General features: G+C 37.1%; 1 protein-coding gene across 4 annotated transcripts in view; it reads left to right on the top strand.

Moving 5' to 3' along the window:
* LOC18428254 (protein ARABIDILLO 1) overlaps positions 1-14,840 on the top strand; it is a 28,591-nt gene extending 13,751 nt beyond the window's left edge. For 2 of the 4 annotated variants that reach the window (XM_006837290.4, XM_088856182.1), the window contains exons 10-13: positions 5,382-5,557; positions 8,512-8,733; positions 13,109-13,193; positions 14,086-14,840. In XM_006837290.4, coding sequence (XP_006837353.1) covers positions 5,382-5,557; positions 8,512-8,733; positions 13,109-13,193; positions 14,086-14,268 — 666 coding nt within the window. In that variant the 3' untranslated portion in view covers positions 14,269-14,840. Of the gene's footprint in view, positions 1-5,381; positions 5,558-8,496; positions 8,734-13,108; positions 13,194-14,085 lie in introns of all 4 variants that reach the window. The other 2 variants (XM_088856180.1, XM_088856181.1) reach the window with 1 other exon arrangement.
* Positions 14,841-15,154: the final 314 nt, after the last annotated feature.

The following is a 15,154-nucleotide window of genomic DNA, read 5'->3' as shown; positions in this document are numbered from 1 at the left end:
AGTTAATACATGGGAAAGGTTTCTATGCTTCCCCTATAGTATAGAAGTTCTATCCTCCCCCTACCATCCAGCTGTCCAATTTTGATCAAGATAGCCACTCATCGTTTGATCTTAGATCAGACGTCTCAAAGTATTTTATTTTTAATTTTTTTTATACAAATTGTATGAATATGAAATTTGGTATGTGTCATCTTCTCATTGGGGTGCACCTATAAAAAATATTAAAAATAATTTTTCGATACAATATAATGATCAAAATACGCCTTGAAACTTTCAGGGGTATTTTGGTCATTTTATTTTATTTGAAATATATTTTTAATATTTTTCGCTAGTACGAGTTTAATAGAGGATTCGTCGTACAAAATTTGGTGTCAAAATAGTTTATAGAAAGAAAATTAAAAATAAAATAGTGTAGAGATGTGACATTGTGATTGGGGCAATCTTAGCCCTCCATTTAAAATGGACGGTTGGATAAGGGGAAGTATATAAGTTTTATGCTGTAGGGGAAGCATGGAAAGCTTGCCCTTAATACATTTAGATGTGTGGGGGCGGCGGAGATTCAAGTGTATCCTTATATGATGCAGAGGTCGATCCCTAAAGAGGCTTGGTTCATTGTCTCCAACGGATCAGGTCCCTTGGATCAGGTAGGTGGCCTGGGCAGGCTGGGAGATAAACCTCACAATGTCCGTTTTCCCATGGAAGGGAGGACTCCCGCTGGATGAAATGGTCAAAGAATTCTTTGAAGTGAGTGCATGTAGTGGTGTCGAACTAGCAAGTAGTGCCGGACTAGCCTAGCCCTCGAGGGGTCACTCCTTTGGCAGAGCCCATCTAACGGCATCGTGGAGTCACCGCGGTTAAGGTACAATGACTTGACCCGGGTGAGCTAGTTCCTTTCTTTTGCCAGGCAACGAGAATTGTTTCAAAATTGCCGATTCTTCTCCCATGAAATCTAAATCTCATTCTTGATACTATGTTTTGTTCATTGATTATTGGAATAGAGTCACTTGGATGTTCTTCTTAAAGCAAAACTTCGTATGTTTTTTATGGCTTTGTTAAATTTCCATCTGTTGGGTCAAATTTCCAATGCTAGATTACTTGATTCCAAAGTGATGGACGAGGAGAGTATACATTTGATAAATTCTGTTACGTCCTTTCTAGCAACGGAATTAAGCAAGAGCTTTTTTGTCCTCCTAGACCTCAACAAAATGGTGTAGTGGAAAGAAATGATAGCCATATAAGAGAGTTCCTATGTATGATACATGTCAGTTGAGTTCCCAAATATATGTTGAATGAGGCTTTTCACACTGCAGTACATGTTATTAATGGGTCGCTTTCTATGACAACTAGTGTAGAGTTGATTATAGCATGCGATGAGTTTATGGATGCTATTCTAAGCTTCATGCAGATGAAACTCCAAATGGATAAATTGATGGCAGAAGCTGAAATGTGTGTATTCATGGGCTGTGATATGCACAAAGGGTATCACTGATATTGCCCGAGAACTAAAAAGTTTTTGATTCCAGGACATGTGAACTTTAATGAAAGCTAATGTACCTCCAGGCCTTCCAAAAATTGAAGGAGAAGGCATTCAAGTTGTTTTCCAAGAACCTAATATCGATTCTTCCGCGTGCACTATTCCTAACAAATGTGATTTGAGCATGTTATATGATGAACCAACACCTAGAATCTGCCATCTGACAAAGATTGAAATAAAGCATTACAATGAGTTGATAGTCTATCAAAGAAGAAAGAAAAGGGAGCAGCCCATGGAAGACATCTCAAGTATGGAAATTGTGCCTCAAGAAGTACACATCCTTTAACACTCAAGACGATCAAATCAAGAATGTAGTACCTCATAATCCATAGATGTTGCAAGTCAAAAGCTACTCAGGAGCTCAACTTGTACGTAGCATCCAATAGAAAGGTAGGGTATGTCATGACTCTTGCTATTGACCATCAAGTTTTCTTGACAAAAACTCTGAAATAGCATGAGTTCAGTTCATATGAAGTAGCAATGAAGAGTGCAAGATGGATAGAGGGAATAGATGAGGACATTCAAGCACTACTTAAACGTTAGAATGTGGCTAATGGATCCAAGACTCAAAGGAAAAAATTTTGTGGGGTTGAAATATATATGTAAAATAAAGTATAAGGTGGATGCTTCAATTGAGTGGGTTCAAAACGAGGTTGCAACGGGAGTAATCAAGAACATGGACTGGATTGTGATGAAACATTAAGACTTGTTGTGAAAATGGGTATAATTAGAAGTGTTTTGTCTCTTGCACTAGCCCATGATTTTTACATATTTTCCATGGATGCTAAAGATGTGTTTCTACTTGGGGATCTAAAACAATGAGTTCATGTGGAGTAGCCAACAGGATATAGTGAAGGAGATCTAAAACTCATGGTGTGCAAATTAAATCGGGGGATATATGTGTTAAAACAGGCATCACGAGCTTTGTTCAACAGCTTCTATAAGGCAGTTAGGAGGTATAGATTTCAAAGAACTAAGGTGAATCACTTCTTGCTTATTAAGCATGATGGAAGAGATATCAGCATTCTACTACTTTATATAGATGATATTATACCCATGGGTGGTTCATTGAAAAAATTTTATCATGTTAAATTTTTTTCTTTAATGCGCTTTCAAATGGAGCATCCAGGAATCTAAAATATTTTCTTGGCATAGAAGTTGAAAGAAAGAAAGATACGAAGATACTTGAACAGTAGAAATATGCTTTGGATGTTTTAAAAAGGACAAAGATGTTAGATGCAAAACCAGCCCCGACATCTCTTGTTTTGAATAGGAGATGGGGAGATAATGAATGTTTTGGAGAACTTATTTTAAATCCAGAAGAACGCAGAAGTATAGTTGGTGTATTACAGTATCCTACCTTCAAAAGACTGTTGTCTTATGCAGATAATCAAGTTAGTGCATGCATGGTCTAAGAAGATATCATTTTGAGCCCTCTAGGAGGATATCGAGGTACATACAGGGCACTAAGAATGATGAGCTGCTTTAACTTCAAAAATAATCCCAAGGATATAAATTCCTAGGAAGCCGTTTCAAATGAAAACTGCCCTAGGGGCCTACCAGGAGACCACTTGCAAGTTAGTGTGTGTTTTGGTCAGCAACTTAGTAGATCCTGGTGCAGTAAGAAGCATAGTGTCAAGGGCAAGCACTGAAGCTGAGTATAGAGCATGACAACATTTACTTCATAAAATTACATGGGTAAAGATTCCTGCCATGGTCCTTTGTCTCAAATCATTTAGGAGTGTTCTATACTGTGATAATCAACGTGCCATAGCCATTTCCATGAATATGGTGCTAGACCAAACATATTTAGATAGATCAACACGTTATGACAGAGAAAATTGAAGACAGAAATGGTTGTAAACTTCTGAAAGGCAAGCTGTCCATGAGTGCCGATATACGACTTTTTTTTTTTTGGGAGTGACCGATGTACAACTTGAGGGGGCATATTAAGGATATGACATGCAGGGACAGACTTCTAAATAAGACATTTATGTTGGTCTTAATTCATTTTGTATTCATATCGAATATTTGCCGTGGTCATTTGCATAACAAACTAATATATGAGTATAAGGATGTCCAAGGACACTATGGTCAACCTTGATCAATTCATTGCAAATTCAGCCACGTCCTTTCCCCAGTCGTGCATGACCTCTATATTCTTCATTTTTTTTGAGCTAGCACCAATGGAAGGTGTTGCAAGGGGTCTTCATATGGATGTGTGTGGCTCCCACCCGTCTCATATGGCTTCCCATTGGTGGTGAGGCTTCTGCAATTTCTTTTATTTTATTTTTCTGATCGTTTTCTATATGTTAACTGGATCATGGTGCCAAGGTGATGCAGAGCCAAGTTGGGAACAAGTGTGTATTACATTATCTTATGTGTGAAGTAATGATTTGATTTATGAAGCAAACTGGTTAAGTTCTACTGGCAGTCAAATCTAATAAATTGATAAGATAGTGATATGCACACGCAATGCATACATACATATATACATACATACATGAAACATATAGTACTTTGTATAGCCCATCGCTTAAGTATGCTGTCCTCTTAACATAATATTTTTGACCCCATGTTTTGGGGATAGACTTAAAGCACTGGATGAACAACTTCAAAAGAAGACTAAGATTTTGAGCTCATCTAACCCTAGATCTGATAGTACGTCGAATAGACAACTGATATCAGCCCAATTCTCCCTCCAAAGAAAACTATATTTTTAGGGTTCTTTTTCTTCAATTTTCTTCGTGGTAGTGTTTGCTAGGGTCAAGAGGATGTGTGTGCAAAAAATGGATTTTGATTCTTTAGAGTATTTAAACTTTGTTTTGGACTGTTCAATTTGTTCTTCTTAGATCTTCAGATTTGCATTATTTTTTGAGCTACAAAGTCATAGATGGAAAGCAGAAATGCATTTAGAGTGACTTAGGATGTGTTTCAGATCCCAAATCCATATACGAACACACAATAAACTTTTCCTAAACAAACACTCCTAATATCAAAATGAGGGGAGGGTTTACAGTGTGTGTGTGTGTGTGTGTGTGTATATATATATATATATATATATATATATATATATATATATATATATATATATATATATATATATATATACATATGGGCAATGATTTATGCAACCGTTGTATAGTAATATGATGCAACAACCTTAAAAAACCATCTTATGTCCATTTGTTTGATCAAAATTTCGAAATGTACACTCTTTTCATTCTAATGAACAATCACAAAAAAAGAAAAAATTGAAAACACAACCTAGAAAGTATTTTTTTAGCATAGGCAGTTCATTTTGATGAGATGCTTAGATCTACGCTTTAGAAAGATTTTTTCATTTCCAATTTTTTTGGATGGCTTTATTATCATTAGATGAACAATGTTAAAAAAGAAAAAAATGATTTTAAGTTTATAAAGGCTAAGATCTTGAAATTCACAAAATGAATGGTCTAGACTCGTTTTTGGAGAGGACTCATTTTGACCTTATCTAGGGTTCAAATTGAACTTTTTTTTTTGGGGGTTTGATTATTGAGATGAAGAGAGTGTGTGTGAAAAATTTGGGGTCATACAAATACCACAAACATGGTTTTCTAGAAGTGTCGTTGCCTTATACTCTGATATAACTGTTGCATTGGATCATTGCTCTATATATATATATAGGATTTCCCAGTTACATATTTTGAGAAGCATTCCCCTTACATAATTTTTTGGGACTTCCTAATTTTAATTTTTTTGCTTTTTCATTACGTGATTAATATATTGCACAGTTCTGCATAGGCACAAAATATCAAAAGATGGCAATGACTTAATGTTATGATGTGCGTTACCTGTTCTTATCCAGGATGTCCATGAGACTGCTGCTGGTGCATTATGGAATCTTGCTTTCAATCCTGGCAACGCCCTTCGAATTGTTGAGGAGGGAGGAGTTTCAGCTCTTGTTCATCTCTGTTCCACCTCAGGCTCAAAAATGGCACGCTTTATGGCTGCATTGGCTCTCGCTTACATGTTTGATCGAAGGTATATTTTGCATACTAAGGACATTTATTTCTAAAACCAGACTAGACGTTAAACTCATAGAGTGGTTGGTTTTTGTTTAATCTGATTGGACTGGTGTTTACAAGTGGAATGAACTTTTTTAATGAAAATAAACCAAAAACAAGAAAAATAAAAATTGTGTGCGCACGTGCCCACACGCTTGCGTGCGTTTGTGGGGGAGTGATTTCATGCAACGGTTTCATAGTTAACTCTTTCAGAAAACTACCATAAGGGAAAATGTATGACCCCAAATTTTGCACACTCTATACATCCTGAGGCCCCCCCCTCCCCCCCCCCCCCCCAAACCCCAAAAAAACAAACAAACCAAGAATAAAATATTTTAACCTCGAAAACATCAAAATTGTCTTGCTGTAACAATCAATCAATGTAGACTGCCTATTTGGTGGACATTGAGACCTGGGTTTTTAAGAACTCAAAACAATTTTTCATTGTTTTAAAATTGTTCATTTGATGATGATAATAATGCCATCTAGAAAATTTCGGGTGAAAATTATTCCCTTAAGGCCTTGACCTAATTGTCCTATCAAATAAACAGCCTATGCCTATTGTGTTAAAAAAACACTTTTTAGGGTGTGTTTTTAGTTTCTTCTTTTTAATTGTTCATTAGGGATGGAAAGAGTGTGTGTTTAAAATGAGAGGTCAAACAAATGCCTTTAATAAGATTTTTAAAGGTGTTTTTTCATTATGTTACTACAAAACTGTTGCTTGAAATATATGTATATGGAAGCATCTACAAAACGCCTATAGGTGAAGTTCTACAGTACTTCACCTACACCTCATCACCGTTCAAAGTTCATCACACGGTCACGGTCTAGTAATATTTAAAGTTTTATAATTATTGTACTAATCAGATTTATCCAAAATTTAGGGTGTGTGTACATATGACCAAGTCGCACCAAAATAAAATATTAAAAAAATAATGGTCATAAAATAAAATGATGAAATTACCCTTGAAACTTTATAGGGGTATTTTGCATAATTTGTATCATTCAAATTATTTGTTTTATATTTTATTCATGTGCATCTCACTAAGGCACACACACTTAAAAAATTTCAGATCATCATGATTTGTAAAAAAAATATTAAAATTCCAACACTATCAAACATCTGTGACCGTGTGATAAACTTTGCACGGTGATAAAGCCGTAGGTATTGTACTTCATCTATCGGCACTTTGCAGTGTTTTCCTATATATATATATATATATATATATATATATATATATATATATATATATATAAGCTTGAAATATACACACACACACATATATATGTGTGTGTGTGTATGTGTCATCATCATCATCTTAGCCTTTTCCCAATTAATTGGGGTTGGATACATGAATCCTGGTATGCCATGCTGCTCTATTAACAACCATACCCTTAGCGAGGCCATAAGCATGGAAAAAGTTTATATAAGTGTGAGGCCCTAAACAATCAAATTAAGGTGCCCCTCAAACTATCACTAGAAGAGGTTGTTTCAATGTCCAAAAACGCTCAAGTTGTTCATCTCGACCTCAAGATATATGGATATGAAAAAAATGGATTTCAAGTCTTGGAAATAAGGCATCTTGTAATGCATTTTCTGGACCATCAATTTCCTAGATATTTAAATGTTTATGGAGCTGCTCAATCTGCAATATTTTTGAAGTTTTAAATTTTATATTTAGAGATGAAAATAAATTTTCAGGCCATCATAAATATTTTCAGTACTGAAGCAACATCCTTCGACACTATTTGAAGGTGCGCCTTGCTTTAATCGATATACAATATTTTGAAGTTTTAAAATTTATAATTACAGATGAAAATAAATTTTCACGCCATCACAAAGATTTTCAGTGCTGAAACATCATCTTTTGACAATATTTGAAGGCGCACCTTAGGTTAATTGTTTGGGGCCTCAGCCTTAGACAAACCCACACCCTATATGTATATATTGTGTTGGAGTAGTTCCATATAGGATTCGATCTTGGATGTCGTTGTGTAATAATCAACACCTTAATCAATCAAACATATTCAATGGAGTATTGAGCAGAAAACTACTTCACGGAGAATTTTAAGGTGAATTTTCTTTATTACCATGTTTTTGGGCAAGCAAGCGAAAAAAATTCATCCTATTTTCTAATGATTGCATTTGTAAACATTTGAAGTGGGAGTTCATGTCAGGAGGCTACTTTTTTGTAAGATTACTCAAAGCTAGGCCCCCAGTTTTTTCAATTATTGACTTCTTAATTAACCTGGACAGGAAAAAGGGAAAGTTTCACTTGAAATTTCTTGGATTATGGTATGGTCATTGTCCATTGGGTCACTAGTGCTCAATGAAATTATGGACAGTGATGGTGTGGGACCTATAACTGGGGTCATTTTCTTTTTTTTGTCATTATTCATTTGAGATGTGGTTGTGATTAATAATCTAGTGATAGCCACATCTCAATTCTTGTTTTGCTGGTTATATTCTGTCATTGTCATCCCTTTTTATTACTTGGCAATGCATACTGGCATACCATAATCCAGTGGAGTATGGCATACCATGCTCCAAAGGGCTTCCCCTACCCGTTCGTGATGGACGATGGAGATTGCCTAGAGTGGGCCCTGCCTTGACATTCACTCATGTACAATCAATCTCCTCAGTCCATCATCATGAATGGGCGTTGGATGCTGGATTACCTTATGCCAATACTCCATTATATCATGGTGTACTTTCCCCTTAATTCATTTTTGGCATGTATTTTTTTTGTGAACACTGATCCCATACTCTCCATTTATCAGTTTATTACCAACAGTGGTATAATTTCATTAATGCATCATCATCATCATCAGAGCCTTATCCGAACTATTTGGGGTCGGCTAAATTTCATTAATGTATCAATTGTCCAAAATTGTTTGCACTGATTTGATACTCAGTGTTTTGTTGTACAGAATGGATGAAATTGCATTGATAGGTTCATCCTCAGATGGAGCTTCAAAGAGTGCAAGCTTAGAGGTGGCTAGAAAAGTTGCACTCAAACACATTGAAGCATTTGTTCGGACATTTTCAGACCCGCAAACCTTCTCAGCAGCGGCGACATCCTCTGCCCCTGCTTCCTTGGCACAAGTAGGGGAAGCGGCACGCATACAAGAAGCAGGCCATCTTAGATGCAGGTAAGACACTGCCATTTAAGCCTGTGGAAGTATCCCTGACTTATCAGAATAAATAGGGGTCCCCGAGTCAGTTTCATTTCTTCAATTAATTAATTGAAGTCCTCTTGATTCATTAGCAGGCAGCCGATTGTAACTGATTGGGTCTTAGAAATTCATCATTCATTTTCTTTTTTATTGTTAGACATATTTCATTATACAAAATGGATACACATCTAGTTCTCCTACTCGTGAGAAAATTAAGCCCATACACAGGAGACTCGTACAAAAAAAGGAAGGGGGGGGTAAAGTATCAAAAAAAGGGTTGAAACACGTTGTAATATCATTAAAGGGGTTAAATATTACAAAAAAATGGGGTTACACAAAAACTGGGGTTACATTTTATAAGTTGACCCAGAAAATATAAATAAAAATACAGGGTAACAGAAGACGATGTCTCAAAAAATCAGGTAGTGCTGTTGTGAGCTCCGTCCTTATCAAGGGTGTTTGCCAAGGCGTTGGATTCCCGCCAGGTATGCTTCCATGAGACAACCATATCCCTGCAAATATGAGTAAATTATTCATAAATCGGTGCTAGAGGCAAGGTGAGGAGCCGGAGGCCTAGGAATGATGTTTTGGGATTCAATAATCAGGGATTGACCCCAAGAAGAATTGAAGAGCTTGCGGCTGGATAGAACGGCCATGGGCTCAGCAAATTGGGAGTCGCCGTGGCCAATGCGGCTGGAAAAGGAAGCCAGAGTGAGACTATTGTGGCCCCTGAAGATACTGCTGACTCCTGCCGGGCTGGGGTTGCCGTGAGAGCACCCTTCGAAATTTAGCTTGGTTTGACCCAGGGGAGGTGGGGTCCAATGAGGAGCACGGGAGATGGCTGGAGAGCAGGTGCTGAGTAAGGTTTGCCATTTATGAAGGAATGTTGAGGGGAGGCCCTTGAATCTCGTGGTTGGTGCCCCAAAAAATGACTGGGGCTGTTATCTTGTTAAAGAGTGTCTGTGTCACGCATTTGTCGCCTCGAAAAATTCTTGAATTCCTCAAAATAAATTAAAAAATTCCCAAATTGCCCTTGTTCTGCTTTGGAAAAGCCGAACAATGAAGGATATTTCAGTAATTTTACCCCCAAATGAGGGGAAACTTCATTATTTAATTAGAAACTCAAGGAAAATTACCCCTCTTTGTTCTGTTTTGAAAACATGGAACATAGTTTATTTTTTTAAAAATACAAGTTCTATTTTCTTAATACTGAACTTTTAGGGCCAATTAGGTCTTTTTTCTCAATTTAGTTACCCGAGCAAAATGACCATTTTGTCATAGTTGTTCAACTTTAGGAAGACGGAATTAAATTTTTTCCTATGCAAACTTTTGTTCTACTTTCTTAAAGCGGAACAACTAGGGCTAAAATGATCTTTTCTATCGGGCAAGTAGATTGAGCGAAAGGACCTGATTACCATTGAAAGTTCCGTATTAGGAAAACAAAACTTGTATTTTTAAAGAAAGTAATTGTGTTCCATGTTTCTAAAACATAACAAAGAAGGGTAAAACAGTAACTTTCCTTGAGCCACCTAATTCTAATAAAATAATGAATTTGCTACTCATTGGGGGGGTAAAATTACACAAATATCCCTTATTGTTCCAATGCCGAATAAGGGCAATTTGGGAATTTTTTGAAATTTATTTTTAGGAAGTATCTAATTGACATAGATACTTAAAAGCACACCTTTAAGTGCAAGTTTTATTCTTTTAACCCCTTTGGTGATATTACAAGGGGTTTTAACCCCTTTTTGATATTTTCCCTAACAAACAATATTTTGATATCTTTGCAGAGATTCATTATGTTTGTTCCTCTATCAATATGTCCTGGTTATATACCTATAGATAATCTAACGCAGAGGCGGATACGCTAGCTAGGGAGGGAGCTAGCCTCAACCCCTCTCAGGGGCCTATAGTCTAGCTTAGGATTTCAATTTTTATGTTTATTTTCTGGCCCGCTTAGGGGTTTGTAAAGGCCACCCAGTTATTGGGGAAGGCCTAACTGTTTCCTGCTCAAGATTTTGTACCTTCTATATTCTATCAATACAAATAGTCAACTTTCTCAAAAAAAAAAAAAAAACAATATTGCAAACGTAGAATCTTGTTAAACAGAAAAGAATCTATTAATTCTGTTTGGACACTCCCAGACCCATGCATCTGCCTTCATGTTAGCTTCCCTCCAAGTGTGATTGAGCAATGCTTTCATCTTTTCAGTTGTAAATTCTTCATGTGTTGAAACACAATATCGAGCCTCCCTGTGCATCTTGCATGGTCATTCCCCCAACAGATGACATTTTGAGAGTTTCCTTCAATCATGACTGGTGTCTGCATTTGTATTTCAATAAATTCCACCAAACAGTTTTCAGGTCTACGATTAAGTGCCTCTGAATTTTTTTCCCCAACGTGCCATTCCACCTAATGGTTTTCAAGGAGTGTCCTGAAAATTCTTTTCCCAAAGGTGCCAATTCTGTGGCTGCTGACATGTTCTGTTCTTCCAATCTCTGTATCTCACAGCTTTTGTCACGAAAGCATTTACCCACCAGATCTTGGAAATAGATGGCCTCTAGAAAATATAGTTCCTCTCTTTGGTAGTCTTGGGTTAAATCTTGAAGTATATACTTTGTTTACTTGGTTTCACCCACACAAGATGAAACGAGCGAAGCATAATTCCCCGTACTTGTATAGCAACAGGGCATGGGAGAAATAAATGATCCACACTTTCTGCCTCCTCTTTGCACAGGATACACATATTAGGAGAGCCATCCCTCTTTGCATCATGATGAATGGTTAAAGCCTTATCTAATCCAATAAAGTCCATGCTAGCACATGGGGAGTTGGCACACCCAATCAACCACTGAATTTTGTCTCTCTGAATAAGGAGCTGGTACCTGGATTTTACCAAGAATTCTCCATTTCAATTGGGAGCCCAAATCAATATGGCCTCCCCACCAGGCCTGAAGAAGAATTGCTGCAATTCTATAGGAGCCTAAATCAATACGTCCTCCCCACTGAATTTTGGTACACAGGTTTTACCATGAATTATCCATTTTGATTAGGAGCCCTAATCAATGTGTCCCTCCCACCAGCTCAAATCACCATGTCCTTCCCACGAATCCAAATCAATCTGTTCTTCCAATCTCTCTGTAACTCTTTTGTCTCTTAACCTCTTTCTCTCTCTAACTCTCTCTTTGTTGTGCCCTTTCTCTGTTGAGTTCTTTTCTCTTTTTAACCTTGTCTTTTCTCTGTCTAACCCTCTTCTCTCTCTAACTCATTCTTTAATCATGTCCTTTCTCTGTCTAACGCTCTTCTCTCTAACTCATTATTTAATCATGTCCTTTCGGTCTAACCCTCTTCTCTCTCTAACTCATTCTCTAATCATGCCCTTTCTCTCTCTAACTCTTATCTAATTATGCCCTTGTGCTAAATTTTGTCTCTCTAACCCATCTCTCTCTGTCATTTTGCTCTCACTCTAATCATGCTCTTTCTAGCTCTAACTTCACTCTCTCTAGGTGATTAAGGAGGAGAGAAGGGTTTAACGCTCCCTGCAGCGCACCTTCCAATGATTTCCTTTGGATTGGCCTATCATGGATATGCCAATTCTAGCTTTTATTTTTGAATTGGAATATCCAAGATATGGGTGTCAAAAATGAAGCCAAACCTGTTCTTCTGGATTGTACTGGACATGCAAATTCTAGGATCCAAATGGGCCATAAGACAACTCTAAGTACTTGCCAGGTAGCTGATGGATCCCATACCTAACATGCCTAGCAAGCTTCATCATCTTTTCTCTAGGTATGGAGACACCCACTAGCCTTGATCTTTGACATATTAACCCGTATTCTGGATATGGATGGAATTAGTGAGAAAAGATATGAGGACTTATGGCCTTATTGACGGTATAACCCTTATTAGAGCAGAATGACGAAAATTGTATAGCCGACCTCAAATAATTGGGATAAAGCTCTAGTGATGACGATGAATCTGTATTCCGGATAGCGTCTAGAAATACCTCAGAAACAACCATAAGTTCGTATCCCTCTCACTTGCATCACAAAAGATGTATCATCTGCATACTGCAGATGAGCCACTGTTGATCCTCTTTTTGAAGTCTTAAAGCCTATAACTAAATATGCCCCATACACTCTCGCAAGCATTTTGGCAAAAGTTTCAGCAACTATAGGGAATAAAAAGGGCAGTGGGATCACCTTGCCATAAGCCTCTGGACCTTGGCTTCTTTACAATCATGATTTTTGTGTGCAGCAATTGCTTTTGATATCTCTGAGTTTTCTGGCATTTACTCCAAATCTTTTTCACATAAGAATACTAATTCTTTTTTGTGTATTATTATTTTCAGTGGGGCAGAGATTGGGAGGTTCGTTAGTATGCTCCGTAACACTTCGTCTATTTTGAGGTCATGCGCTGCCTTTGCTCTTCTGCAGGTATGTTCGACCCCACCTACTTGTACCATCATTGTTTTCTTTCTTCTCCCTGTCTCTCTATCTATCCGTATCTATACATACAGACATGCATACACACACGCACATATATATATATATATATATATATATATATATATATATATATATATATATATATATGCATATATCATGCATGCGTGCATGCACATGTGTTCGTGTGTGGAGGAATTCTAGACATTGTGGTGCTCTAGATTTTTTGCACAATCCTAGCAAATACTTATTTTCTAGCTTCCACATGGTGGTTGTCAAGGTTTTTGTAGCACGATCCTATCAAACTATGTTAGAAAGGAACTGAAAAATAGTTGGAATTTAAGAAATAGATGAATTAAATAAATACTACATTTGATTATTGACTTAGCGATTAAAGAAAATATATAAAAAAGTCATATAAATGAAATATTTTAAAAATCATCTGTTTTCTAAGCTAAGGATCGTGCATTGTGCCTGCCTGTAGCGTGCGTGTGTGCTTATGTGCATGTCAAATTATTTTAATCCCAACAAATGCTTATTTAGATGGTGATAAGGCTACTATCTGTTCCAGATTTTCCTAATTATATGTAGATGAACATAACCTAACCACATCAATCATATAATGTGTGCAAGATATTTGATCGATAAATTATTTGAAATAATGTTATTAATGTGTCTGATGTAGTCTGCATCCCTTGTAGCTAACTGAAATAGGAATCGAAGAAGGTAGTAGTTCTTTGGTCATAGGAGCTGTGGATAAAAATACCCCATGAAAAGCCTCACATCTGATATCTTTTTCCTACTGAATTTCCTTCTTTTTCTTTGCCAGATATGTCGTTCTTTTACATTTTGGATGTTGACTTAAGCTCTCTCTCTCTCTCAGTTTACCATTCCTGGTGGGCGGCATGCACTACACCATGCGAGCCTGTTGCAGAAGGCAGGGGCAGCGCGCGTCCTCCGAGCAGCAGCAGCAGCAGCAGCGGCCAGTGCTCCCATTGAAGCCAAGGTATTTGCAAGGATCGTGCTACGAAACCTTGAGCACCATCATGTCGAAGCTTCACTCTAAGGGAAGAAACAAAAAATCCATCAATGGAGTTCAGTGCTAGGCTTCACTGTAGAGAGAGAAGAAAACGTGCTATGGCGGCTGCTCTAATTTATGAGGGGAAAAAGGCAACAATGGAGGTCAGTCTTTGATCTCTGAAAGGACCCAATTACCCTCTCATATCAACTGGGAGATTGATAGAGATATCTGTGGGGTCATCATGCTGAAAAAGCATATATCATGGTTCTCCAAAAAAAAAAAAAAAAAAAAATTTTTTTTTTTTTGTTTTAGTGTAGGCATAAGGTCATTGCAATTTTTGTGGACACATTCGGCTTAACTATTTAGAAGTCTTAGGTTCATTTTGATTTGGTCTATTGCAAAGTGTGGCGTAGTTCATATACATGCATATTTAAAATAATGTGTGTGTATCTATTGTATGTTTTTTACATGTACAATGAGGTACTGAGGGGTTAAAAGGACCCAGTATCTCTCTCTACCAGTTTTGTATTCTATTGAATGTTAGGGTGCTATGGTTATTGGTATGTTTGTAATGTCTTGTTTGCTGGATTTGGTGAAGTGAATTCCTATTGGAGGCAGTCTGGTTTTGCTTTTCCTTTCATTTGGGGTGCCTATTTCTCCTTAAAATTTTTATCTTGAAGCTATGGAGAACTCCGGATTTTGCAGTGAGTTGCTATTGGAGGCAGTCTGGTCTTGCGTTTCCTTTTTCTGTCTTTACTTGTATTTAGTTTGTTATTATTTGGGTTGCCCTTTTCTCCTTAAAATTTTTATCTTGAAGCTATGGGAAACTCGATGGTTTTTTTTCTTTGTATATAATGAGTCCATTTACCATTGGTACGAAGAAGTCACAATTACTTGTAACCATCCGATGTGAAATCTAATAGCTTGGGTG

The sequence above is a fragment of the Amborella trichopoda genome, chromosome 13 (assembly GCF_054954075.1).
Source record: "Amborella trichopoda isolate Santa Cruz 75 chromosome 13, AtrichopodaSantaCruz75HAP2 v2.0, whole genome shotgun sequence".
Taxonomy (NCBI): domain Eukaryota; kingdom Viridiplantae; phylum Streptophyta; class Magnoliopsida; order Amborellales; family Amborellaceae; genus Amborella; species Amborella trichopoda.
Note: the sequence above shows the minus strand (reverse complement) of the source record. Positions and strands in the feature narration are given on the sequence as shown.